We start from the raw sequence: 27,315 nt of genomic DNA, 5'->3' as shown, positions 1-27,315 counted from the left end.
TGTATAATTATCAAAAGGTGGCTATTTTGTAGGAGAAAATAATCAATTCAAAATATAAATTCTGGGGAGGCATTGAAAAACCAGTAATCTTCAGGTATATCCTCTCTGTTGGGTACTCTAATTTTTTGAAAAAGAGGCTTCAGACAACTTGGAAAAAGCTGTTTTGAAGTTACGTTGGGGCATTACAAAATACCCAGCCCAATGTCCAAAAGAATGAGATAGGACAATCTGACATGGATCGCTGGAAAGTGCTAATTGCATTTAAAGTTATCCAAGTTAACTAGTTGCCCCAAGGCTGTTAAATAAACTTCCAGAAACCAAGTCATGTTTTGTGTGTGTATAAAAGATTCCACATTTTAGGGAAAAATCAATATTTCAAAAACAAACTTCAAAGCTTGAAAAAGAGTCGTAGAAGTAATGATAATATTAACGCCCATGTTTGTAGGACTTGAACATGCAGGAGACTGAACCTGGAACATTTTTTAATGAATCAGTCCTCTGCAGGCTGTTTCTAAGGAAATGAAGTACTGGAGAATTAGCTAATCAGGATTTCAAATGTGTAGCACTCATTTTCCCTAATGACCTCCCAGTAACTAGTGAGAAAGTTCAGAGGCCTAAAAGAGCAGGTAATTCTCAAAGTAGTTGACCCCAGATAGATAAGTTGTATTAGAACTCATGATATGATTTTTAAAGGTATTTCTCATGACTCAGAAAAGTTTTTGAATGATTTTCTCCCTTCATCCCCCACCCCCCAACCCCAAGCTTCCCATTGAAGGTTTCCTCAGTTGGCCAGTGATTCCTTATTGTTTACCTGCAACTGTGCCCAGGCGGCATTGGCATTACCTGTTGATGACCCTCCTGCACCCAGTCCTCTGTCCAGTACTCTTGGCCCCAAACAATCCACAGAAACCTGTTTTGTCACTAACGGCCATTTCTTCCAACCCATGCAGTTCCATTGCTGCAGTTTGTGTGTAAATGTAAGAACAAATACCTGCATTGCAGATACCACAGATTCTTTGGAGCATAAAAGAACACCATCAAGAGGCTGATCTGGTCTGTTCATGTCAGAACAGAGACTCAATCTGTGTCTGTGGCTGCTGCTTCTTGGAGCCAAACCATGTGAAGAAAACTCCTGAAATTAGTGGAGAATGTGGAAAAACAGGGGATTGGGTTGGTGGGAGAATTCTGCTGGAGAAGATTTTGTTTCTTGTGACAAAGTGTCTGTGTTTTGTATGTTGTACTCTGTCTAGTTTTAAGGATGCTGTGATATCTTAAAAAAGGACTGAATAATCCCTCTATATTTTTCAATAAGTATTGCATAAATTGTCAATATTCAATAGAATGTTTAATAAAATAATAATTACACTGGAGAAAGTGCTTTCTAATGAGAGGTGATATAGATGAATGAACACTTTTTTTTTCTTCTTTTTAAGAGGTGGAACAAATGGTGATGGATTCCATGTAAATCAGGCTGGGAAGTGATATAAATGGCTTTTGTAAGTAACCACCCAAACATAAGGGAACCACTTCATCAGTTCCTTCCTGCCTTCCAAAGATTTACTGCTGGCAAAATACATATGGTTGACATTTTTCACTACTAGGGCAACTGAGAGTTTCCTAGATAGACTCGGACTGAATTATGGCTGTGGTATTGTCCCTTTTTTATGAAATGGTGTTGGTAATAATAACCTTTCATGATTGCTATGGACTTGTGTATGTTAATGCTTAAGAGAAAATATCCTGGAAATTTACTGGTTCAAATTCTAGTTGCCATTTATTCAGTGTCAGATCCTGAGTAAATGACTCAATTTCTTAATGCCATAGTTTCTTCATGGGTCTCAATTTCTTTGATAAAATGAGAACAATAAAGTACTTACTCTTTTCATTTGTGAGGGTAAGTTAAGGTAAAGTTGTTGCTGCAGTGCGTGGCATATGATATGTGCTTGATTTACTTAGCTGTTAATTAACTTAGCTGTCACTGAGTGATATGCAAGATGATGCATCTGAGTATCTGGAAAAGAGTAGGGAATAAAAATTCCTCCATCAAGAACTGAATCTATGATTTGCCCCAAAGACATTCTCTGTTTCCTGATATTTTTCAGAGTTGTATTTTTGACATCTCTGATATTAATGTAGGAAGAATTGGAATGGGGTGGGGTTAACTGAGGCTGTAGAGTTGTCAAGACCCAGAGATAATGGAGGCTAGGCCGGGGTCAGAAGGTGGGATGGTATGAAACTCTACAGTTGAAATGGACATGACTAGATGGAGATGGAGAGAAAGACTTTAAAAACAATGAAAACCCTGAAACATTGTTTGGGTGATAGTAACAGTATAAACAAGAGCCAAACAAAGAAGAGAATTTCAGATGGATGATAGTAAATCTAGTTTGGGATGTCAACACTTGATCTTAGACATCTAGCCTCCAGTTCTATGAGCCAATATACGGGTTACTGTTGTTTAAGGCACCCCGTGTTTGGGATTTTGTTATGGAAGCCTTGGGAAATTAATATGCTGACCAATGGATTAATTTTCACCCCTTTAGGCATCTGCCAAAGAGGTTCTTGGGTGCTTTCCAGTTTAGAGGACATAGTAATTATGTCTGTACTTTACTCTCCTAAATAACATGGTCACTTTATGGCAACCGTTCTCATCTATCATTGGTTGCCTATGACTGTCATCTATTGCTGTCAAGGACTATAGTAAACTCTGAACTTAATTTACATATTATACAAAGCCAAGTGAATCAGCTATGCTGAAGCTCTAAGATTTTATGGAAAATGAACATTCTATTAATTTTGGAAATTGATCTTTTATGGCTTATGGGCAAGATCATGAATATCAATTATATATTTATAAGATGACAGAATCAGGACAAATGTAATTATGCATATTTATTCTCAGGTCCTATTGAACTGAGCTATTTTTTTCCTCTCCAATTTATTATGTAAATATTATAAGCTCTGCAGCAATTATAGGACATGCCACTGTAGAATCCATCTTTCTGTTTACATGGAGGCAAAGCCAGAAAGAAATCATGATATACTTCAAAAATTTGGTAGTGCCAGTTTTAAATTAAGGCAAAAAAAAGGTTATATTCATGTTGTACTAGTAGAAAGCATTGCAAAAAAGAGTAACTGAGGTTTTTTTCTCTGTGAGTGATTCACTTATGGTTAAATAAATGACTACTTAATTAGATTCCCACCAACAGTGCACAGGGGTTCCCTTTTTCCCCACATCCTTACCAACACTTGTCCTTTTGATAATGACCATTCTAACAGGTATGAGGTGATATCTCGTTGTGGTTTTGATTTGCCTTTCCCTGATGGTTAGTGATGGTGAGCACTTTTTATATCCCTGTTAGCAAGATGTGTGTCTTCTTTGGAAAAATGTCTGTTCAGATACCCTGCCCATTTTTTGGGGGGGTGGGGGGGCGGTTACATGTAGTCTATTGCTTCATCTGATGACTTTGTTATTACATATGTAAAAGTTTAGCATATTATGTACTTTAGTTAGAGAGGAAACTATCTTGTTGATTTTTTTCTTTATTGATTAAGTTAGTAACATATGGGTCCTTATTGCCCCATTGCTCCCCCCCACTCATGCCCTCTCCTCCCTGTTGTCTGTGTCCATTGGTTAAGCCTATATGCTTGCATACACGTCCTTTGGTTGATCTCTTTCCCCAACCCCTTCCCTCCCCTACCTTCCCTCTGAGGCTTGACAGTCTGATCGATGCTTCTCTGTCTCTGGATCTGTTTTTGTTCATCAGTTTATGTTGTTAGTTATATTCCATAAATGAGTGAGATCATGTGATATTTGAGTGAGAGTCAGGAGGCCTGGATCCCTGTCCTGGTTCTGTCATAAAGCATCTGGGAAGCATTTGGATCAGTTTCTTAACAACCCTGTCATATCTAGGACTTGATCTTGAAAATCTCTGAATTCTATGGCACGTATTTGGTGTCTTTGTTGACAGACTGTAGTAGCTGCTTGGAGAAGTACATGGGAAAGGGTTGAGAGGTGGCATCTGGGTCCTGTGGGAAAGTATGATCTGATTGATTAACATTGTCTGACATGGGTGGGGTCTGGGCTAGTGGCTAAATGATGGCCCTGTATTTGCCCTTCCAGATCTATGGGATTCTATAAATGCTCTTTTTCAAAGACATAAGACATACAGGTAGTTTCCAGAAGGGTCAGAAAAAATTTCTCATCTAGCAAATTATTCAAGCTCCCCTTTTTGGCTTTTAGACAACATCAAATAGTAACGAGGGTAAAAAAAAAAAGAAAGGCAGGCTATTCACCCCAGGGTGAACCTACATTCACATATTCACTCCATCGAATTTTCTCTATGTTAACTCTGCAGTGCCATCTACTGAATCGGACAGGAAATAATACAAAGACGTTAAAAAGATGCCAGTAAAATGAAATCTTTTACTTCTTAAGATCACATATTTTAATTTCTTTTTTTAGCTGCACTTATATTTTGATAGGTGAACCCTTTTGAGAAAGTCTCACACCGTTTTTAATTCAATATAAACAACAATCATGAGGATGTTGTCAATACATGTTGAATCACTTGTTTTAAGTTAGTATTTTATAAGTTAGTATATTATAAGATCTCAAAACCCCAAAGTATGCTTCTGATGTCCTTGTAGCCACAAGGACCAAAGCAAAGAAATCTGGGTGGGAGAAGAGAGACAAGAAACGTTTGTTAAGGTCTATTATGTTTTGCCTCAAATTGGTATTCCCAGTGCTGTTTATACTTGTGCCATAAAAAATGTTCCATGATCCAATAAGTTTGGGAACTACTATATACTCAATCCCTCTCTCACAAGGCACACTAGGATAATAGGGGTTTTTTAGACACTCTGAAAGCAAGAAATGTGTTTAACTTTGTCTAATTCAATGCTTCCTGAATTTAGTTGAACACAGCTTATTTATTTTAAGGCATTTCAAATATTGGTCTCTTAATGCCAGGCACAGTGCTAGCTGCTTCATGTATATTAACTGGTTTGTGCGTCGTTACTGCCTTGTGCTTTTACAGAGGACGGAGATGAGAGTTGAAGCAACTTCTGCAATACATATAGTTAGAAAGTGGCGGTGCTAGAATGAAAACCCAGCCTGATTCTTAAGCACATGATGTTCCCAACTGTACCCCATGGCCTCTCAACAGGGTGTTTAGCGTGCCCATGGCTGAGCACAGGATCTTCTGCATGTCAAGGTGAGGTGCAGGTGTGATCACAAGAACCCCCATTTTAGTTGATCTTTTCCTAGGATAGAGACACTTTATTTTTTTGTTAATCCTCACCTGAGGATATTTTTCCATTGACTTTTAGAGAGAATGGGAGGGAGAGAGAGACAGAGAGAGAAACATTGATGTGAGAGAGAGACATTGATTGGTTGCCTTCGCACACGCCCCGGCCAGGGCTGGGGAATGAGCCTGCAACCAAAGTATGTGCCCTTGACCGAAATCAAACCCAGGACCTTTCAGTCCACAGGCCAATGCTCTTTCTACTGAGCCAAACCAGCTAGGGCGAGATGCTTTAAAGACTCCTCTTGGGAAGAAAGTGATTTGCTTCTCCTGGAGGTTAGGAATTGTGGCCTGCATGTGATAGGTGGACTTAGTCACTTCTGAAAACTCAACCGGCTACTTCCAAAGTTTTCACCTTGTTATGGATGTCTCTAGGGCATTCTTAATTTGCATAACAAGCATCCACTCTAGTCCTTCCCCAGATCTGTGCTAGGTATTGGGTTTCTTAGCCATGGAAACAGAATTTATAGTCTAATTCTCTGAGGTTCAGTTTTCATAGGCACTCTCCTGGAGGGATCCCAGAATTGTACCTTACCAATAAGGGGCAGCTATTAAAGAACAGATACTCCAGAAGGTCACATGACCAGATGCTATTTTTAGGCAGACTATTTTGGGTACTTTATGTGTGAAAGTTGGATGAGATCAGGCCTGTAGGATAGGGGCAGGACAAGATAGGCTCTGAATCCTGGCTCCATCCCTCACTTTCAGTTTCTTCACATGTCAAAAGGAAGGGAATACTCTGTTGTTCAGGCTGAATCAAGACCAAATCAGATCCTGAATATCTTCATTCTCTCCTTCTAAATAGTTATGAGTCTATAAAAGCCAACAGAGGCAACCACATAGGAAAACAGCTGACAAGATTTATTAAAGTGTTAAAAGAATCCTGAGTGTCTGACTCGTGTTGTAGAAAATATTTTGGATTTCCCCCACTTCTTCAAGTAGTGGATTAAAAGAAGGTCAACTTAAAATGTTTGAGAGGCAGAAGAAAAGCTTAGACATTTTATGTGGATTAGAAATACAATTATGGAACATCATGAAAGTAAACTTGTATTATGTAAATGATATGTGTGTATGATATTCCTTTGCAATTGTGTGCTTGGTTTAAATCTAGGTACTGGTCCCTTCCCTTCAGGGACCCATATTAGAAGTCCTTTATTATATTGCCTTTGTTTTAAAGTCTATTTTGTCTGGTATAAGCATTGCTATCCCAGCTTTTTTGTTTGGTTGTTTCCATTTTCATGAAATATCTTTTTCCATCTCTTTACTTTCAGTCTGTGTGTGTCTTTCCATTTGAAGTGAGTCTCTTGTAGACAGCATATGTAAGGGTCTTATTTTCTCATCCAGGGGTATAATCTCTTTCTGCTCTCTTCAAGCCCAGCAAGCCCCAAACTGAGTTATGATGGATTTAACCCTACCTATTGGTCAGGCAGTCAGGAGCAGAGATGGGAGCATCACCTTAGGGAGACATCTGTCCTGCCTTGTGGAGAAGCTTCTACAGTGTCTTCCCACACAGGGGAAGAGCTAGTTCTCCCTGGGGAGGAGTGGGCCACTCTGTAAGCTCTGGGTGTCTGCAGAGTAAAAATCCTTGGGGCATCTATTCAGATGTCCCTGTTCCATGTTCTAGGGTCCCATATGTTCCCAACCGAGCCCTTGGCTTAGCTCAGCTGACTTGTTTTGACTATTTAAGTGTAACTATATGAATACAAGGATAACACTACAAGAGTCAGCAAGGTTATGTGCTGTGCGTAGTAGAATCAATAAATATTAACGGAGTGGAAAGGAATAAAACCCTACAAAATTTCTATTAGCAATAGGCAGACTCAAAGAGAAGCTGAGAACAAGTTTTAGAACCACAACCCTGTTTTATTATTGAAATATTTTTGGAGTTCTGCAACCCTATCAAATTCTGAATGTGGTCCACAGCTGTGTTTGCTTTTCCACTGCAAGAGATAAGCTACAAAAGAAGTCCTCTGGTTCTCTCAGCCTGTAGCTGTCTGTCCACCACCCTCAGGGTCACGTTATTCTTCTATGAAGCATTAATACAACTTAGCAAAGACTAACCAATTCTCTTTGTAGGAATCCTCCCCCCCCCCCCCCGCCATGCCCCATATTTCACATACCTGAGTCATCGTACTGGCAAGGGCATTTCTCCAGGTCAACACTAGTGAAATCTTCAGCAATTGGGCTGCCATCTATGCCAGGGACTATCTGTGCCCTAAAATTCCATTTAGGACAGAGTTGTCCTTGCTAGTTGGATGGTGAGCGAGCCAGTCCTGACACCTCATAACACTGCCCCTTTTCTTGGATCACTTCTGGTATCATCACTGTTTTCCAAGAAGCAGATGCCAAGGTGAGATTACACGTGGGAGAGATTTATTGGTGAAAGTACCTCTTTAGGATGTCGGGAGAGGGAGCAGAAACAAGTTGGAGAACCTTCAGACTGAAAGGAGAGAGGGAGGAAGGAGTGGCTGGATAGGAAGATCCTCACACCACAGCAGTGTTGAGATACCCTGGGTCAGGCTAAGGGGGTCTCTGAGCAATGGTTGCTTGATGGAGCAGTCTCGTGTTGGGCAATAATATCCCAGTTCTATTACCTCTGCTGTGCTCAGTCATCATATGGGAACAGCCTAGGGGAAGTGTGGCCTTGTCGTGAACAACATGGTAGATCTAACTATTCTCACTGTGGTAGGTTCTCTTAAAGGTCTGAGTGGCACCCTCCATGGCCTCCACAGTGATGAACTGCCTCAGTTCTGGAGCCAAGGTGCCAGGGCTTTAAACTGGGTTGTGCCACTTATTTAGCTATTCGATCATTGGCAAGATAATTCCTCTAACCTTAGTGATTACATCTGAAATCAGGAGCTTCATAGTAACTATCTCATAGGCAAGCTGTAAGGCTTAAACAGAGTAACGCATATCAAATGCATACAATGCAGGTTGGCACACAGAAAGGGCATAATAATGATAGCTAGACACAACAAAATTGGTGGCTCTAGAACCTGTTTTGGTACTTTTTTGAGTCTACCTATTGCATTTGGAAATATTGTAGGATGTATATCCTGTTTCTCTTTATTTATTTCACAAATATTTATTAAGAGTCTCCTATAACAGCATATAACTTTGCTGGCTCTTGCAGTGCTAGCTTAGAAATCATATAGCTCAGGAGTGTTCTGTGAATTCTCTGACATACTTATAAACTTGAAATGTGTGGCTACCACCACAGTTACTTCCACTGGATTAATCCGGATGCATTAAATATAATTGACATACAAAATTGTAAGATATTCAAAGTCTACATCATAGACAGGGTCACTTCCCTGTTCTCTTCTAGATTATTTCCTTTTATGGTCTTCATAAGGCAGAGAAAAATCTCATTGATACACATCAACACCCCTCCTCCCCCAGTTTTTCTTTCTAGGAGTTTGAAATTTAGAGCTATTCCTACCTCCTGCTATACCATCCAAAGCCAAATAAATCCTTGTATATTTTATTTCATCTCCCAAATATTCATTAAGCTCCTGGTTACTGGTTAGGCAGCCAATGAAACACAGGATAAACGTATTTGTAAAATGATGACCAAAACATTCCCAAACTTGCAGCCTCTAGGGGAAGGTAGATTGGGGAGGAACTCACAGTGCACTGGGAGAAGCCCAGGAGGGGGCTGTGAAGAGTTTCCCAGGAGAATTCAAGGACAAGATGGGGCAGGGACAAATCTCAAAACACAGTTAGGAAATGTCAAATGGTTCTGCCTGACTGAAATTAAGGCATCTCAGAAGGCTTTGCAGAAATAGCAAATTCCTCTTTATTTTTTTCAAAGCCCTTTGCAAATTGTGTCTTGGTAATAGCACGGGAGATGCTGTGGCTTGCAACGATTATGCAAAGTGACCCTGATACGAGTTTAGGGTCATCTATATACATGCACGTAACACGATTTGATGACACAAGTAATGCTTGCTTTTCGTGTGTTGGTGATATCTACAAGTGCTTCCAGTTTGGGCTCCAAATTATTAGCCAGCAACTGCTGTCACTTAGGCAGAGGTGAAGAGAATCATGGAATTAATCACAGCAGTCTTACATTCCGAGCTGGCATGGAGTGTACTTGTGAAATGGACACTACAATGGGTTAATAGGAAGCTGGGTTTTGTGCTAGAAATGACTTTTTATTTTTTCTAACTGGCCAAACACGGTGCCCTCTCCCAATTAAACAACAAGGTAAAGGGGCCCGAGTGGGCATTTCTTCCCATCAGAGGAAATTACAGATATATGTCTTAGGAGAAAGGCGAAAAAAAGGAGAGAGTTGAACAAAATTACTGCATTCACATGGGACTATTTTCATTTTTCTAGATAATCAAGTCTTTCCTGATTTAAATGAGAAGCATTCAAAGCTAAACTGAAGTATATGAAACCTTTTAAGAGTTTATTTGAGCAAAAATCTATTGGAATTGGGCTGCACCAAACTGGAAGTGGTTAGGAAAGACCAGGGGAAAGACTTACGTAGAGAAGGTGTGGAAACAATGAAAGACAAGTATTTGGTTGGCTAGAGCTCAAAGCTTAGTTGGCTGTTTGTGATTGGCTGTCCTTGGAATTTGATTTGGCAACCTGGAGGCATTTACAGGTTTAGATTTCAGTTTGCTTGCTTACATATGCTGCCAACTCATTCTCATGGCCTCCTTGTTTAATTTAACAGAGGAATATTTTACTTCTGAAGGTGGTCCTGTTGGGGGCTTTCTGGTTGAGAGGCAGTTTTGAGGGGAAAAAAAATCTTTTACGTTAATTGTGGTCCAGATCTCCTGTGGAACTTATCAGGTGTGTCTTTAAACAGTTTTCTTCAATAAAGATCAGTTTAATATCTACAAACCAAAACTAGCAAGCACCTCATAGGGTGGCTATAAATAAATAAAAAAAGATGAATGCAACCATTTAGCAAATAATCTAAGTACAACACATGCTCCAGAAATGCTAGCTCCATTCTGTTTGATAACAGACATGGCAAAATCTTGGTTAACTGGGATCTAACTTCCTGGAAATCCCAATATACCACAACCCTTTCTCTGCATTTTATTCAAGAAAAGCTGGTATATTGTTTGAATATTAGTTCATAAACTTGAAGCCCAAAGTTATACATGGTAGGCTTATGTAGTGACAAAGAAGAAAGAAAGAAAGAAAGAAAGAAAGAAAGAAAGAAAGAAAGAAAGAAAGAAAGAAAGAAACAACTTTAGTTTACTATGGAATCTTCAACACTTAGAACCATTTAGTGCTCACAAAATATTTGTTGAATGAATAAAGACCCCCAAATCCTCAAAGAGCATTTTTAGGAATTCAATGATATAGTAAGTTCGCAAAGTGAATGAGCTCATTTTCTAGAGGTATTCAATGAAAAATATTGCAAGTAAAACAATTACTGGAGATTTCTGTGAGTTTCTCTGAAATGCTTAATTTGACTCAACAAATTGTCAATATTCAACAATTCATCAGTATTTCTTGTTTAACTGCTCTGTGCAAAACAGAACAAGAGATACAGTTCTTTCTCTCAGGGAACTCAAATTCTAATGGGAGATTGAGCTATGGGAAGGATAATTGAAATGTGGGGCATAATAGAGAGAGAGCAACACGAGAGCATAAATGAGGTGTGAACTAAAAATGCAATCGTCATGCAATAGAAGAAGAAATTTATTTTCAATGAGAGGATCAAGAAGTTCTTTGAAGGGGAGATTTTATTGCCTTGTAGTTGAACCCTAAAGCAGAAACTAACTTTGACAAGTGGGAATGGCAAAGAAGATAAAGGCGACAGGAAAGGAGGTTGATGTGGGGGAGAAACCTGAGGCGGAAGATAAGGCATGATTGGTAGAGAAGCAGAGAAAGCTTTTCCCAAGGGTTTTAAAGAGGTAAGTCCCAGGGAAGATGCAGTGTGTGAGAAAAATAGAGAGGATAAGTGATATTTTTGACCAAGGTCACTGTACACTTTATAATTGAATCCCCTTCAAAGACTTTTGGGAAATATAAAGAGTGGGATTCCTTATCAATTGTTTCTTGAAGGTGACTCTGTTTTGAGTCTCTGTTTTGAAAGGGACTAGGTCAGGGGTGGGCAACCCCTGGCACGCGTGCCAAACATGGCATGCCAGTAACTTTTGCTGGCACGCAAAACCCTCTCTTATAATCTCCCATTTACAATTTTTTTCTTAATATCAACTTTTCTATTTTTCAGATAAATTCAGTGTAGGTGCATCTTAGATAAATAATTTTACATAACAAGTTATCTTAAAGACCACAGACATGGATTGACGAGAGAGGGGAAGAGCAATTTCGATGAATTTGGTTAAGTCTCGTAATAGGAGTAGTCTGATGGATGAAAGTAGTAGCTCGTGCATATCTCTGAAGGTCACGAAATATAAACCTGATGTAAAATCTCTGTCATCAGTGATGCAGCAGCAAAAGTCCCACTGATAATATCAAACGGAGTCATAAAGTTTTCTGTCGGACTATCAGTGTACATGTATACATTAAAAAATAAATGTATTTTTCATCATCATATACTGTGTTTTTGTCGCTCGAATGAATTTTATTATTTCTTCAAGGTTCTTTACATACGTACACCTTAAGAGATATCAAGTAGGCATAACATGTTCTCAAAAAATTAGGGTTGGCACGCAGAAGAATTTTGAGTCAGAGATTTTGCTGGTTTTGGCATGCACTCACACAAAGGTGGCCCACCCCTGGACTAGGTTCTATCAGAACAAAACAGGCAGAGGGCATTGGAACTAGTTCTTATCTGAGAGCAGTGCCACTATATTTGTAACAGTAGAAGAATTTCTGGCCAGGTAGGAAATGTCATCTGACTATGCCATAGATTGCGTTCAGGGGTTTGAATGTGGCAATACAAAGCCAGTCTTTGAGATAAGCTGTTTAACTGCCCAGAAAAGGTTCGCTCTTATTATTTGGGATGTTCAATCTTTCTATGTTAGAATACATATTCCTTTACTTGGTTAAACATAGAATGCTAAGAATAATTTAATTGCTCTTAGTGACTCAGGGTCATCATTATGGACATTAACTATTATGTCAGGTTGTAAAGAGTGAAACCTTTGGAGCTTAAAGTGTGTCAGAATTTTTTGCCGCTGTACTAATGGTACTACCTACACATTCAAGTTTATTATTATTATTTCTTCATTTGTCTTCTTTCTGCAGCAAACTCTTGTATAAAGCAGTTAGTAAGCTCATTTCTAATCTTCCAATTGTCAGAGTGGGGCTATTCTTTGAAGTAAAGCAAAGGGTGTCTGTTATCAGAGTTTGTGTTTCAGAGGCCTTGGTGGGGGAAAAGAATATTTACATTAGGGAAATTTAATTATGGAAAAAGTAATTGGTACATCTTCTTTGAGACTTGAATTCCGGCCTCAGTCCTTTCCCTAGCTAGTTAACTTTTTGGCATCACTTAACCTTCCTCAGACCAATTTCCACATTTGGAAAATAGAAATTTGGAAACATGGTCTTTGACGTCCATGATAGATGGAGTATGGGTTCAGGAGTCAGACTGTATTTACAGCTTCTTACTTGCAAGCTGGGCGAATTAGCTGGTAAGTTAGTTAACCGCTGTGCCTCTGATCCATTTTGGTGGATAATGATATCGGTCTGACAGTGACTGTGGAGTGTGGGTGGGAAATACGGAACAAGTTCCTCTCACAGTGCCTGCAGTCCAGTGGAGAATGCTTGTTAGTTTCAGCTCCCTTTCTTCAATTGAAATCTTTCCAGCAAGATTGCGTGCCTGAGAAGTCAGGATTCCCAGGCTGTGTGAAAGTCTCTAAGTGTTATTAGCCAGAGAGGCCACTGGATGTCACACTTGATCTAAGCTACCACGCGTTCACTGTCCAGTGCGCTTGGCTTGGACGATCTTGGGCTCTTGGAGCTAGACTGGACCTCAGTGATCTTTGAGGTTCAGAGTTTGAACCAGAGTTTGAAAACTGCAGGCCATGGCCAAATTTGTTTTGCACACATTTTACTTTTTTCCGTTATAATGGAACTTGAATGCGTTTAGGCAGACGGGCCATTGCACTGTGTCCTTCCTACTCTGTAGAACACTGTTTGGGCCTTTTCCTCATTTGGGTTACTCACCTGGTGGCACTAGTATGTGGAGCACCTGCTTTCATCTACGGAAGAGACGACCAACTACTCAGACACCTTAAATGTTTGGACCAAGGACACAGGTTAAGTTGGTAGTAAATCTGGGACTAGAACTCAGGTCACTTGACTCCTAGGTTGAGCCAAGCACCTCAAAGATACATGAAGATTACACACCTTTAGGAAATGTCTACTATGCAGAAACAGATTAGAAGGCTCATATCTGACTATGGCTCCCCCCTGAGCTCTGTCCAATCACTAGCCTCAGCAATAGGTTGGGTGTTTAATGTCATTAATGTTTTATCACGTGAATTTGGTTGGCAGATGGGACTACGGTGAACACTGGAACATGTTTCCCAAGGCACTTAGCAGAGACACATTAGACTAACAATAAAGTCCACAACCTCTAACAGGAAATCAGTGAGACAAGCCAAGGGTCATGATTTATCCCAGCTCTTATCAGAAAAAGCAAGCCAAAGGAGCTCACCCTGAGTACTAAGTTATAATGTAACCGGACACACACACACACACACACACACACACACGAATTTAAATTTTCATAGCTGCCAGATGGAGGATGTGGGCTATTATTGCTCACGCTCTACCCAATGCCTTTGGAAAGAACAGGTCAGAGAGGGTAAATTATCTCTCAAACAGATTTCCCTGGTTGTGTTCTCATCAGAACAACAGAAGGTTATTTTCTGGGATTATGTTGGCAGATTTGCAGGCCTGTAGGGCTTACCGAGATAAGAGTAAATCAGGTTTCCCTTGAAAACACTTTACCTCGTAAGACACTTGTTCTTAGAGCCTGTATATACGGGGGAGGATGTGGTCCCTTTCCTAGGAACTGGAAATGTGGAGGGTTAGCTATACTTATCTCTTTAGTTGATATACATTTTGAAGGTTCTTAAGAAAGCTTACTGGAAGTCTCCTTAAAGTCTATTTAATCTTTTTTCCTAATTACAGTTGACATTCAATATTAGTTTCAGATGTACAGTATAGTGGTTAGACATTTCTATAACTTATGAAGTGATTGCCTCAATAAGTCTAGTACCCCTGACACCATACATAGTTATAATATTGCTCGCCATATTCGCTACACTGTACTTTACATCCCCATGACTATTTTGTAACTGCCAATTTGCTACAACCCTTCACCTTTGTTTCATAGTCCTCTAACCGCCCACCCACCTACAACCATTAAAATGCACCCTGTGTCTATATGTCTTTGTTTTGTTTGTTCAATTTTTTTCTTTTTTCGATTTCACATATAAGTGAACTCATATAGTATTTGTCTTTCTTTGTCTGATTTATTTCACTTAGCATATTACCCTCTAGGTCCATCGATGTTGTTACAAATGGTAAGATTTCATTTCTCTTAAAAAAAGAGAGAGAGAGATTTCATTTCTCTTAAATAAATGAGGAAACAGTTTAAATATTTTTTCCAAGTTCCCAACCATTAGTAATTGGAAGAGCAAACTCAGTTCTGGATGGCTCCGAAGCTTGTGCTCTTAGCTAGTCTGGGAGGCAGCATGGGATTTAAAAGAACAATACTGAAGTGGACCTTGAATGCTAGAGTTACAGGTCTCCATCCACAAATCTGCATGAAAAAAGCAACCACACTTGATTGTTCTATAACTCAACTTGATTCATGACGAAGCTCTCATCTTGCGGGACAGGTGAAAACAAAAACTTGCCGAGATCCAGCCTCCCATTTCTGAGGTTGTGCTGCAGTCGTTGGCATCCTACAGAGAAGTGGGAACGGAGGAGCAGGTCCTCACTCATGGGTGACAGAGATAACTTCTGAGAAGGCCCATGCCTCTGTCCCTGGAGCCCCTTTCATTTCCTTGGAGAAGTCCCTGCTTCTTGGGGGCATGCGCATGTATTCAAGGCTGCCTGAACTCGCTCTACAGCCATTCTTCCCCGAGGGCTTGATACCTTATGGTTGATGCTGCTGGGAAGCAGGATCCAGATTCCCTATGTTCTTTTTTTTATCCATCTCTTCCTTTTCTCTCTCCCTGTCCCCATTCTATTTTGGGGACAAAGGCATGCATTTTCTCCCTTGCTTCTCCATGATACTCTGTCTCTACTACAGATCACTCTACTCCCATTCTTTTACTTTCCCCCTCCCCAAACCCTATAAATTCCTTGAATTGCTAAAGCTTTTGGAAAAACCATAGCCAGAAAGGCTTGCATGGAATCTCCTTATTGAAGCAGTGATAGACAGAGGGACCTGCTGGAAAGAGGGGAAATTCAGTGAGGATAGAAGTAAGTTAATATCTTTCCTTCTCTTCCTTTCCCTTTCTTCTCCTTTTCTCCCCTGCCCTTTCTCACTCTCTCTTTCTAAAATAATTTATTTAGTTTATTGTTGACAGTATTACAGATGTCTCCTTCCCCCCTTTACCCTGCTTCTACCCAGCCCCCCACCCCCAGTCTTTACCACCTCACTTCCTTTTTGTTTTCTTCCATCCTTCACTCCCTTCACCCATCCCTCCCTCCCTTTCTTCTTTCCACTCAATCAGCATTTTTGAATGCTTCCTATGAGGTATATCCAACTTCCTTGGCTTTATCTTTCTTAGTATTGGGCATATGATCCTATATACTAACAACAGCAAGTTATTTATAAAATCAAAAATTGAATTGGTTTTCCCGATTTTGCATAACAGCTTCAGTGACTCTCAGATGACACACACATTTGTATTCACTGTAACTTTATAAGGTCTCACTGTTGTATTAGTTATCTATTGCTTCATGACAAACTATCCTGAAGCATAGCATCTGAAAAGAACAACACTTACCTCATAGTTTTGATGGGGCAGGAATCCAGGCACAATTTAGGGGGGATCTTCTGCTGCAAAATCTCTCAGAATCTGCAATCCCTGTGTCAGCCTGTCAAGGCTCTACTGAGGGGGATTCTGTTTCCAAGACCAATCACGTGGTTGTCGGCAGGACTCAGTTCCTCACAGGCTGTTGGCTGGCAGCTGACTTCATTCAGCTCCTGGCCATATGGCCCTTTGCATAGCATGGCTCACAACATGGCAGCTGGCTTCATCAGAGCGAGCAAGCAAGGAGACCCAGCAAGGTGGGAATAATAATCTTCTATAACTTAACCTCAAAAGGGACATTCCACATTAGCCACGAGGTCCAGCCTGCACTCAAGGAGAGGCGATTATGCCACAGTGTGAATACCAGGAGGTGGGGTCAGTGGACTGGACTCTACCACAGCTGTACTTTCAATGGGTGACAATACTTCAAGAAATTCTCTAAGGTAAATTGACAGTTTCCTTTTAGTTGGTAAAGGGAGGCCAAGACTCATAGGCATCGAACATGTGCCAAGCCCAGTGCCAGGTTATCTCATGTGCCGTATTTCATTTAACCTCACATCTTTCCTGTGATGCAGGTATTTGTGCTAGTTTTTGTCAATATTCATTTTTTTCCATCCTTTCATAGAAAAATAATTTTTTATGGTTGCCCAGATAAAGATTGCCCATTTCCCATCTACTCTTGCATCCAGGTGTGGCCATGTACCTACGTTCTGACCACTGAGGTGCAAAGCTTAGTGTTGTACGGCAGCTTCCAATAAATCCCCTTAACAGAAAGCTAGTTGTTGTCCTTTCCTCTTCTTTGTCCTTCCTCTATCCTTCGCTTTGGGAAGTAAATGCCATTATCTTGTCGCAAATATAGTGACAAGAAGAAAGGCTCTCTGTTCATGACACTGTGAAGCACAATACTGGCACTGATCTGCCATTTGGGAGTTCGGGACAAGGGACGATAAAATGCTATCTTACTTATTTAAACCACTCGTGTTTTGGGTACTGTCACTGGCAGCTTAACCTAATCCTAGCTACTTCAGAATTTGGCCCCTAGGAGTGGGGTGCTACCTGTAACAGAAATCAAAATATGTGGTGTTGGCTTAGTGCAGGGTTGGCAAGCTTTGTGTAACGGGTCAGATGGCAAGGTTTAGGCTTTTGGGACATCTTTGGTCTTTGTCACAAATTCTTCCTTTTAATTTGAAAGAACTTTTCAAAATAAAAACATCTTAGCTCAGTCCTTTAAAAATATAGTAACCATTCTTAACTCGAGGGCTAACAAAACACACGTGGCTGAATCTGGTGCTAGAGGCGTAGTTTGCTGACCTCTGCTTAGTCCAGTGATGGCGAACCTTTTGAGCTCGGCGTGTCAGCATTTTGAAAAACCCTAACTTAACTCTGGTGCCGCGTCACATATAGAAATTTTTTGATATTCGCAACCATAGTAAAACAAAGACTTATATTTTTGATATTTATTTTATATATTTAAATGCCATTTAACAAAGAAAAATCAACCAAAAAAATGAGTTCGCGTGTCAGTTCTGACATGCGTGTCATAGGTTCGCCATCACTGGCTTAGTCCACCAGAGGTCAGTAGACCCCGGCCCTCCTCACCAGGGTCAATGTTGACTTCAGGGCCCACTTACCTTTCTGGAGTCATGTTTTCTCTTTATTTTTAGTTTCTGAGTGTTCCTCTTATTTTCTTTATTGATTAGAAAATAATGCATTTAATTATTCAGTGACATCTACTCTCAGAAAGTACACCAAAGTGGACTTTTATAAAAGATGGAATGTAAAGAAATCACCAAAAGGACATCGCAATGATAGGTCATTAATATTTAGTATTTACTCAAAAAGAGTCAACTTTTAGTTTTTAGAAAAGAAAAAAATAAATCAGCAACTCAGGTTATTAGTTTTTAAAACTTTATAACAGTACTTGACAATTCAATTGTAATCATTTTGCTATCCTCATATTACACTAGTCATTACAATATTGCATTATTGCCCATTTCATGTGATTTATGATTCCATGGTACCCATTATGTTTATTGCTTCCAAGCTAATGATCAGTTTCCCAATAAATGAATGTTGTAATTTTACGTAGTATATTTAGATAGACCACAGAGTTCTATAAAACATTGTACTCAAAGTATAAAAATAAGTGCTTTAGGCATACTCTTTAATACTGTTTTTGTATCTTTTTTTGGTGCTTCAGGTAACTAACTTCACATAAATAAAGTCAATAATAACAAAAAGAAAAACAAGCAAGAAATTAATACCTAGAAACTAGAAATGCATTTTGCTGACAGTTTGCTTTTCATTAAAAGATAGAGGATAACCTATCTGGTTATATTGTAGCCGGAAAAGTCAGAAAAAAACTCATAAAGGAATAGGAATAAAAATACCCATAATTATAATAAATATTTAAATCAGTGATCATGATGGGCTGATTTAAATTGACGTATCTGCAGCCTGTGCGCCCAAAGATCTCTTAGGAATTATAGTAGCAAATGTTAAGTATCTAAATAAAATTTACATTTGAAAAAATATGTATGTTTTGTTGCAAATCACTTATTGCCAAAAGATATAGGTATAGGTAAGGCTTGTGGAATAGATTTTGAATTTTATAAACACAAGTATTTTAGGAAACGGAGATAGTTAATGGCCAAAATGCTTTCAAGTAGATTAAAAAGCATGGGGATCTGCTCATTAACATCATAAATTAGTATGTGAATATGACAAATCCATGTTTTAAAGCTCCTCTGGATCTTTATTTCATTTTTAAAAATTTTGCATAATCTTTTAAATTTCTTTTTAAGGTGAAGGAAGTCCTTTCTGGCTTAGGGTATAAATAGCTCAGTTCAAGGAAGAAAGGAACCAGCCAATGGTTTATGAACCTCCTAATGCGCTATGGTTGTGACAGGCCAAGAACATGTCCCTAAGAGCTGTTTCACATCTTGTCCCCTGCCTAATCTAGCCTTGTGGCTGCTAGCTCTGTCCCTGATGGCAGAACTCAGGACCTGTAGCCCAGGGGCAGTGGGAGGAAAAGTTGGACCAGCAAAGACTGGGTAGAGGGACAGCTAGACAGGGAGTGGACTGAGGAGAACCGTGCGGGAGAGGATGACACCTCTCTCTCTCTGTTCACTGTGCTCCTACCCCGGCTAAAAAGGAGTAGCTGGGATCTTGAGTTGAAGCTGTGTCTGCTTTGGGGAGAATAAAGCCAATTCTACAACATTTTTTAAACGGCCATAATGAAGGGGTCCCTGTATTATTTCTCATCTACACTGGACACATTTGAGAGTAAGAGGAGCTATTGTAAGTATTTATAACATGGGCAACAGATGTAAGCCAGCACTGTCCTGGCACACCCAGATGTATTGTCACACCGGAAAGACAAGAGACGTTGCTCAACCCTGAGTGGGATTGACATTCTTCAATCCCTTAGCTCCTGTTGGCAGCTTCCTTTCTTTAAATGAGGTAGCTTTCTAGCAGCAATTGTGGGTGCTGTTACACAAACATAGTGTGGTTTGGCACGATACCAGGTTTGGGTAGGGGTAGGAGGGGAAAACTAGTCACCTAGAGAATTACATTTTGTTGCAGTTAAAGGTGGTCTACTAGTTATACTAATGGGTTGGTAGCAATTTGAGAGGAAGCAGCATTTTTATAGGTAGGAAAACAGACATCTACTCTGACGGCTGTTCCATTTCCTCCTAAGTAACACTGCCTGATTTTAATTCTCAGTAAGCTATTGATGACCAATATTTAGAAACCCAGTTCTAATGTACTGGATGTTTCTAAATTATTTGCTTGGATATTTTGTTATTATTGCTTGGTTGGTTGACTCATTTTAATTTTTTCTATGAAAATTTATTTCTAGGAAGCAATAAAGTAAGAAATAACTGAAAAATGAATATTGATACACAAGTATGATAGGTATTAAGTAGGTGCTAATATCTGAAGGCCAAAAATGTAAACACCATGCAAAGGAAACCTTTGGTTCTACACTTGGTTTTCAAAATCCCATTTTTAAATTTTCAGAAACTATAGCAGGACTTGGTCTACATTAATGAATGTGGGCAAAGTAAATGCAAACATATGACATGGTAGACACAATGACACTTTCTATGAATATGTTCTAATAGAATCTGAAGTATCCTCTAGCTTTTACTAGAATGAAGTAACATTTCAGCAAAAAATAAAGCCACATCTACTTACTTGAATAAAATCAGTCCTCAGGATGTAAATATCATGAATACTCATGCTTTTCCTCAAGAAAGTAATGAGATGGGGTTCCAGTGGTAATCTTCTTGATATTTTTGTATTATTGTATGTTTAAGTCTTTACTCTTAACATTTATAATTTAATCTGGAATAATGACTTTTCTCATAAAGAGATTCCTATATTTACTAATTGTTCATTTTGATTAAATTAAAATTCCTCTGGATAAAACCTATTTTGCAGTGGTTAGACACATAGAGTGCCCTTTCCATTCATTTTTAAAGATTTTAAAGAGAATTACAACTCTTGCTCTTGGAATTTTTTTTGAAATGAGTAGGAATTTGCCTGACCCCCAATGCAATTACTGTCATGGAGTATAAAAGCTGGTCTGTGGGGAAGTGTAAATTTGGACCTACACATTGCTTAAGGAGAACTTTTTCACTTTCTCATTTTTAGAATTAGCTTGACCCAAGAATTAGTTTGTAGCCAATATGCATTATATTCAAATTCATACTTTCATAAGATGAATACATGTAAAAGTATGATTTGGCTATTTTGTTTTAATTTAGGCAAAATTTTCTTGCATTTTTCTACTTAACAAACATGAAATAGAAAGGGTGAAAAAAAATAAGCAGTTCCCAAACTTAGTTGCATAATTGGAATCACCTTATCTTTAAAAAACAATACTGATGTCAAAATTACTGACCCCAAGACATTCCGATGTAATTGGTATGAGGTGTGATCTTGGCTTTGAAAGTTCCTCCAGGTGTTTCCAATGTGTAGGCAAGTTTGGGGACCACTGTCCTAGGGGGTCTGAGAAGGGAAATACAAAGCTAAAAACAAAGGCCTTTCAACATTCCATCTGTAACATCGAGGCCTTTGACATCTGATTGGAGTTCACAGAACTGAAAGGTAACAAGGACTTTTAGTTGTTTTTGGAATTTATCTGATTTTGATTGGAATCTGGCCTGATTTTGAATCAGAATTCCAGTCAAGAGTTGATATTTTATTTATGCCTTTGTACCTATGTTTTCCCTTGGGTCCTGTAGAATTTTACAAGGGCCAAGGGATTTTTAAAGATGGAAATTATAGTACTGTTGTGTCTTAAATCACTGATGAAACTTGAGAAGTACTGGGTGGTTGGAATTAGGTTATTTCTGCTTGGAACAAAAAGCAATCGCGTATAAGGATGGCAAATGAGTAGGGCCTTCTACTCCTCTCCATTCTGACTTTTGTAGCATCCTCCTCCCCCATCAGATGTTCCTGGAGAAGAGGCCCTCGACTCTAGGGGCTTTTGGTAAATCCCACCCTTGCTGAGTGTCAGCAGTGATGAGGTAAGGTTTTCCTGTGACGGCTCCAAGGCCACAGCACTCAGCTCCGCCGAAGCTGTCTGATGCTCATTGGAAATGAAAGGAAGGGAAGGTAGAGGATTTCCTGGCAGATTCAATTATAGGCGCACGAGATAGTCCAAGGCTGAACCAAGGTACTTTAACTGTCTCTGAAGCTGGATGGTGGCCTGAGTATTGCAAAAAGGTCAAAGAAATAAGAGTAAATCTTTATTTCTCGCTTTGTTTGAAATGACTTTTCAGCCAATTTGCCAAATAGCTAAAAGTATCATAGGTGATAGTTTATAAGTGGTATTTCCTTTTTTAAGATATTGGAGAAGAGCAAAATACTACTGAAATGAAAATAAATCAGTATGGGCACATCAAACGTTTAAAATAAGAAAAAGTCATTTCAGGTCCGAAGGATGATTGTCTTGTGGGGATGCTTGGGACGGGCAGGAGTTCTAGGGGCAAAGAGGTGGGCTAATGAGTTTAATAAACCATAGGCCTGGTTGCTTTCACCAGGTCTGCAATATATCACATCCATTTCCAGGAAGTCTCCGGGGATTGCAGGGGACAGGGAGAGGCTGACCTATGACAAAGTGGGTGGAATTTTCAAACTGCAAATGCTGATTCATCAAACCTTGGACATTTTTTTCACAAGCCTCAGCCTGTGCACACACTCCACTTAGCTGGTAATGGAGAGCATGTTTTGAAAAGCATCATCTCACCTTCCCTCTGCCTTTGGTGACTTTGGGGATCACAAAACACAGGTGCAAGCCAGGGTTAAGACTCTGGAGTTGACTTGGCTTTCTGTTGTTCCTGACTAGGGAGGTCAGTTAAAAGCTCTCTCTCCACTCCATCAGGGTTGGTAAATGTGCTCCCAAGACACTCAGCAACCGTGCAAGAGCCACCTGGGGGGTAGTGGCTCTTTAGCCTTCTGTTAGAGAAAAGGCTCCTTAACGTTGGATTGGAGGGGGAATCATATTCTCCTATCGCGATTCCACAGTTAGTAGAAACTACCGTCTCAGGAAGGGCATCACGTGAAGAAAAGCATTACGTGTGATCATTAGGGGACTGAGTTAGAGGTTTATTTCTTCTAGATAGAGTTTTGTGTCTTATTATTAAAATAAAATAAAAAAAAGATATCTTCAGAAGGCTCCATATGCATCCCCCCGGGCCGTCACTGCGAAGGTGGGGTAGACCTCGTACGTTGTGTATGCTGCCAAGTCTTGCCCGAGGGTCACTGCTTGCTTGAGCTGGGCCGCGGACACGGGTGCAGTTGCGCCAGGGACGGCATATGCTGGAGGAGGAGGCAGAGAAAACCGCGTGAAAGGGATTCCCGTGTGCTTCCCTCGGGCTTACCGTCTTCCTTTCGGAATATGTGCCTATTCTCAGCTGTGCATTTTAAAAGGTGCTCTCAGGGGACTCATCCTCTAGGGGGCAGCATTCCCCCAAGTGAGGTCCGCACCTGTGGCTGAATCACTTCACTCTGAGAGAATTAGAAACCCGGGGACAGGGTCCACGAAACAAACTTAATAGGATGCTGAGTGGAGGAAAGTGTGGGATTTATACTTTCTCAGAATGTATAAAGGAGGCAGGGATGGGGCGTGGGGCTCGGTGGGTCTGCTTCTGCTGCCTCCCCACCCCCACCTTAATGAAATGTTAAGACATTGCTTTCACCTGGGAAGTATGTGTAGGGCGTGGGTAGACCATTAGGATAAATATTTACAGTTTTAGCATGTTTTTATAGCATGGCACCATGAAAGCAAATACTAAGTAGCCTTCCCACAATGAGAACTAACCTTGAAGGGCAGATAGCATCTTCTCCCCTACCATCAAGCTACCTTTGGTGTATTTGGTTGCCTGTCCTCACCCCCGCCCCCACCTCCTCCCTGCAAGCCAAGTTTTGACTTATAAGGACATCATTGTGTGCTGTCACCTTAGTATTAGGTTTTACATATTATTGATTTCAGACAGGAAGCAAGATGGAAAGAGAGATAGAAAGATCAATCATGAGAGAAAATCATTGATTGGCTGCCTCCTGCATAACCCCTACTGGGGATCAAGCTCACAACCCCAGGCATGTGCTCTTGACTGGATTCGAACCTGGGACCCTTCAGTTCACAGGCTGACGCTCTATCCACTGAGCCAAGCCAGCTAGGGCTTAGTATTATGTTTAGTTGCTTAGTAATCACTTTTGAAGAAGAGAGCATAGCAGCTCTTATCTTGAAGCAATATTAACCCGTCAGTGTTTTAGAGCAAAATTAGGTATTTGAGATGATCCAAAAATTGTAAAAGATGATGAGAAAAAGGGAAAGTAATGACGCAATAAACAGGGATCTGATAAAAAAAAAAAAACAAAAAACAAAAAAGCCACCCACAAAAGCCCATTTGTATTATGTGCTGTGGAAGTCTGCCCGACCCCCCAGACACATTGATTTCTTTCTGGTGGCTTTTCAGGAGGTGGTGGCTGGAAGCTGGCTGGAGTATATATATATATATATATATATATATATATATATTTTTAATTGAATCCACTCCTTGGCTCCTGCACTTTGAGCAGTAATGCTGACTAATGCACTAGTGAAGTTTGGTACATTTCCCAAGGATATGAGAAATGTGTTAACAATTACTTTCATGATTTTGGAAACAGAATATCTAAAGTAAGTAAGTAATGCATGCATATGTGTGTGTGGCATAGATTTTATCTTTAGGTGTTTTGAATTTTCTTTTGCAATTTGGCTAATTTCTTAGGCACAAAAGTATTTGTGTCTTAAACAGATTCATCCCTTGAAGCCTAGTATTCTCTGCTTGATCCCGCTATAAAGTTGTGAGAGATTCTTAAATTCTTAAGTATTCCCAAGACACAGTCATGCCCTAAATTTTTGTGCTTCTTGTAGGAGCAAATAAGTATGGATAAGATACAATATTCTTGGGAAAAAGTAAGTCCTTTCCAATGTGAAGCAAGCTTTAAAGTTCTCCTGACATTGGCTCATTTATTTTTATAGTACATTTGTTAGGGGTTGTTGGGGTACAGTTTTCTGCAAGATAGGGGTTCAACTTTCTTCAAGAACTGAGAAGTCCTGGCTATGTCCCCAGTGCACAGACGTCAACACCCTATTTTATGGGATGCAATTCCGGGGTTGGTGGCCCTAGTACGGCCCAGGGGAGACCATGCCCTCTGCAGTGGCAGCTGGAATTGGGGTCACATCCACGTGTGAAGCGTTAGTTTCAGCCTCACCTGCCAGAGTGGAGTATCTATTCAGAATTTTGGGGAAATAAAAATAAGTGAGATTTGGCCCAAGGATATGGATGTGTGGGGTATAGATTTCTCACACCTTCATATAACCAATGTATGGATTGATCAATCAATAGGAATGCCATATTTCCAGGTCTAGTCAGAACTCTCTGATTGGTCTTATGGGGGTATCTGGATACAGTGACAAGTCAGAATGAAATTTTTAAGGGAAAAGAAATAAATGTTTATTACTTTAAAAAAAAGGAATGGAGTTATTCAAACTGAATGCTGAGAAAATATTTCCAAAAGAAATTTGGTCCCCTCTCTAGAAGATTCATTTTTTAAATTATCAGCATTTATTGTAGGTATATGATAAATGCCACCTTCATATAACCAATGTATGGATTGATCAATAGGAATGCCATATTTCCAGGTATATGATAAATGTGGAAAAGTCTTTAAATGTGACCCTGAAGGCTTGTTGATCTACAGATAGACTTTATTTTAAGCAATCTGCATATGTCCGGAACAAAAGTTATAGAACAGATAAAATGAGGCTTGATTGTGCACATATTGACTCTCTCTCTCACCCCCCCACAGTTTTTTGACTTAAAATAATTTAAGAAAAATGTAATCTACACATCTTTCATAAATCAAAGTAACAAAAGTAAAATTGAAGATTGGATTTGGGGAGGAAGTGCAAGGATTGCTTAAAAGCTGATTGACCTTGGCTACCTGACTTAATCTTTCCAGGACTCAGGTTCTTCATCTATACAACAGGCATTATGCTAGAACCTACCTCTGTGGCGTCGTGAGCATTACTGAGATAACCTAAAGTACTAATACGCTGGGGATTTAGGTGAGTGCCTGGCATAGGGTAGGAGCTCAGATAAACATCAGCTGCTAATAGGTAGTTCCAAACGTTCTTACTGAAAGTAAAAACCAAACCAAAGCAAATCAGCTGCAGAGAGAATGGCTCATTCAAGATCACATGGCCTAGCCTAGACCCAACCCACTCTGCTGCCCCGCTCTATTCTCTTGCCTCAGACTTTAATGGTTCACTTATCTGGCAAATTCTTTTTGGTCACCGATGGTGTAAATCACATTTATTGTAGGTGGAGTTTACAAACAACTCTATGAGTCCATGGTACCAAGAAGGGTTTCCAAGACACTCTCTGCAGGGTGCCCTTTCTGGCCCAATATTTTCATACCTGGAAAAGCAGCCGCAGAAGCGGCAGCAGCTGCTGCAGTGGGAGCGCTGGCCCCCTCGGTGGGAATGCCCAGGGTCTGCAGGGTGTACTCGGCTGCGTATGTCTTTGCTTCATCCACGTAGGCACTTAGCTTCGGAGGCGTGAAAGCGTGGCTGGAAAGCACAACCAGGGCGAGCATTTTAAACTCATGCTATTGAGACAGGTAAACAAAGGCGCTGTTAGCTTTTGAGGATGAGAGGATGACAGAATTTCGTGTGGGTATGTTCATTCTCTTTGCCATTAAAGTTTCTACATATATATGCATGTAGACATATCTATACATTGGCCAGTGGTCGGCAAACTCATTAGTCAACAGAGCCAAATATCAACAGTACAACGATTGAAATTTCTTTTGAGAGCCAAATTTTTTAAACTTAAACTATATAGGTAGGTACATTGTTATTAACTTAATTAGGGTACTCCTAAGGCTTAGGAAGCGCCACACTCAAGGGGCCAAAGAGCCGCATGTGGCTCGCGAGCCGCAGTTTGCCGACCACTGGTAGAACAATGGTGGTTGACGTCATTCCTGGAGCATACTTGTAACTCATTATTATATAGCTTTTCTAAGGTGCATATGAATCATGACGGTTCCTAAAATAATGCGGAAATGCAGGTTCCAGGTAAAATTCAGAAGGTGATATCCACTAGCCAGAGAGGTTGCCTCATTGGTCCAAAATTTAAACCTCAGAGCATGATTTTGTATAAAATGGCTATTTCATACAGTTCAACCTAAATACTACACAGATCAAAGAATAGGTTATACTTGTCATTCCTGTTAAATTTTACAGCTGCAGTTTTCCATTGGTTGATTTTACTACCAGGTCTTCATTGTCTACACAAAATTTGGGGGTTTTGAGATGACAGTCTCATAGTTGGCACATACATCCCAACTCTACATCTCAATGATACATCTCATCTCAAAAATGAGTGGGTAGTAGACTTGAATATTTATCTTATTGAGATAGTGTTAAAATGCATTTAATTTATAAGAGTCTCTTATTTTAAAATTGATATGATTAGGAATTTGGAGAAGTTACCCACATTGCAGGATTTTGG

General features: G+C 39.9%; 1 protein-coding gene across 1 annotated transcript in view; it reads right to left on the bottom strand.

Moving 5' to 3' along the window:
• Positions 1-22,018: 22,018 nt before the first annotated feature.
• The window catches only part of A1CF (APOBEC1 complementation factor), a 77,547-nt gene continuing 72,250 nt past the window's right edge, over positions 22,019-27,315 (bottom strand). Inside the window, exons 10-12 of the mRNA XM_006755858.1 lie at positions 27,301-27,311; positions 26,221-26,372; positions 22,019-23,071 (exon numbers count right to left, since the gene is read on the bottom strand). Coding sequence (XP_006755921.1) covers positions 22,920-23,071; positions 26,221-26,372; positions 27,301-27,311 — 315 coding nt within the window. The 3' untranslated portion in view covers positions 22,019-22,919. The remainder of the gene's footprint in view (positions 23,072-26,220; positions 26,373-27,300; positions 27,312-27,315) is intronic.

The sequence above is a fragment of the Myotis davidii genome, unplaced genomic scaffold (genome assembly GCF_000327345.1).
Source record: "Myotis davidii unplaced genomic scaffold, ASM32734v1 scaffold933, whole genome shotgun sequence".
NCBI lineage: Eukaryota > Metazoa > Chordata > Mammalia > Chiroptera > Vespertilionidae > Myotis > Myotis davidii.
This window is presented reverse-complemented; position numbering and strand designations above follow the sequence as displayed.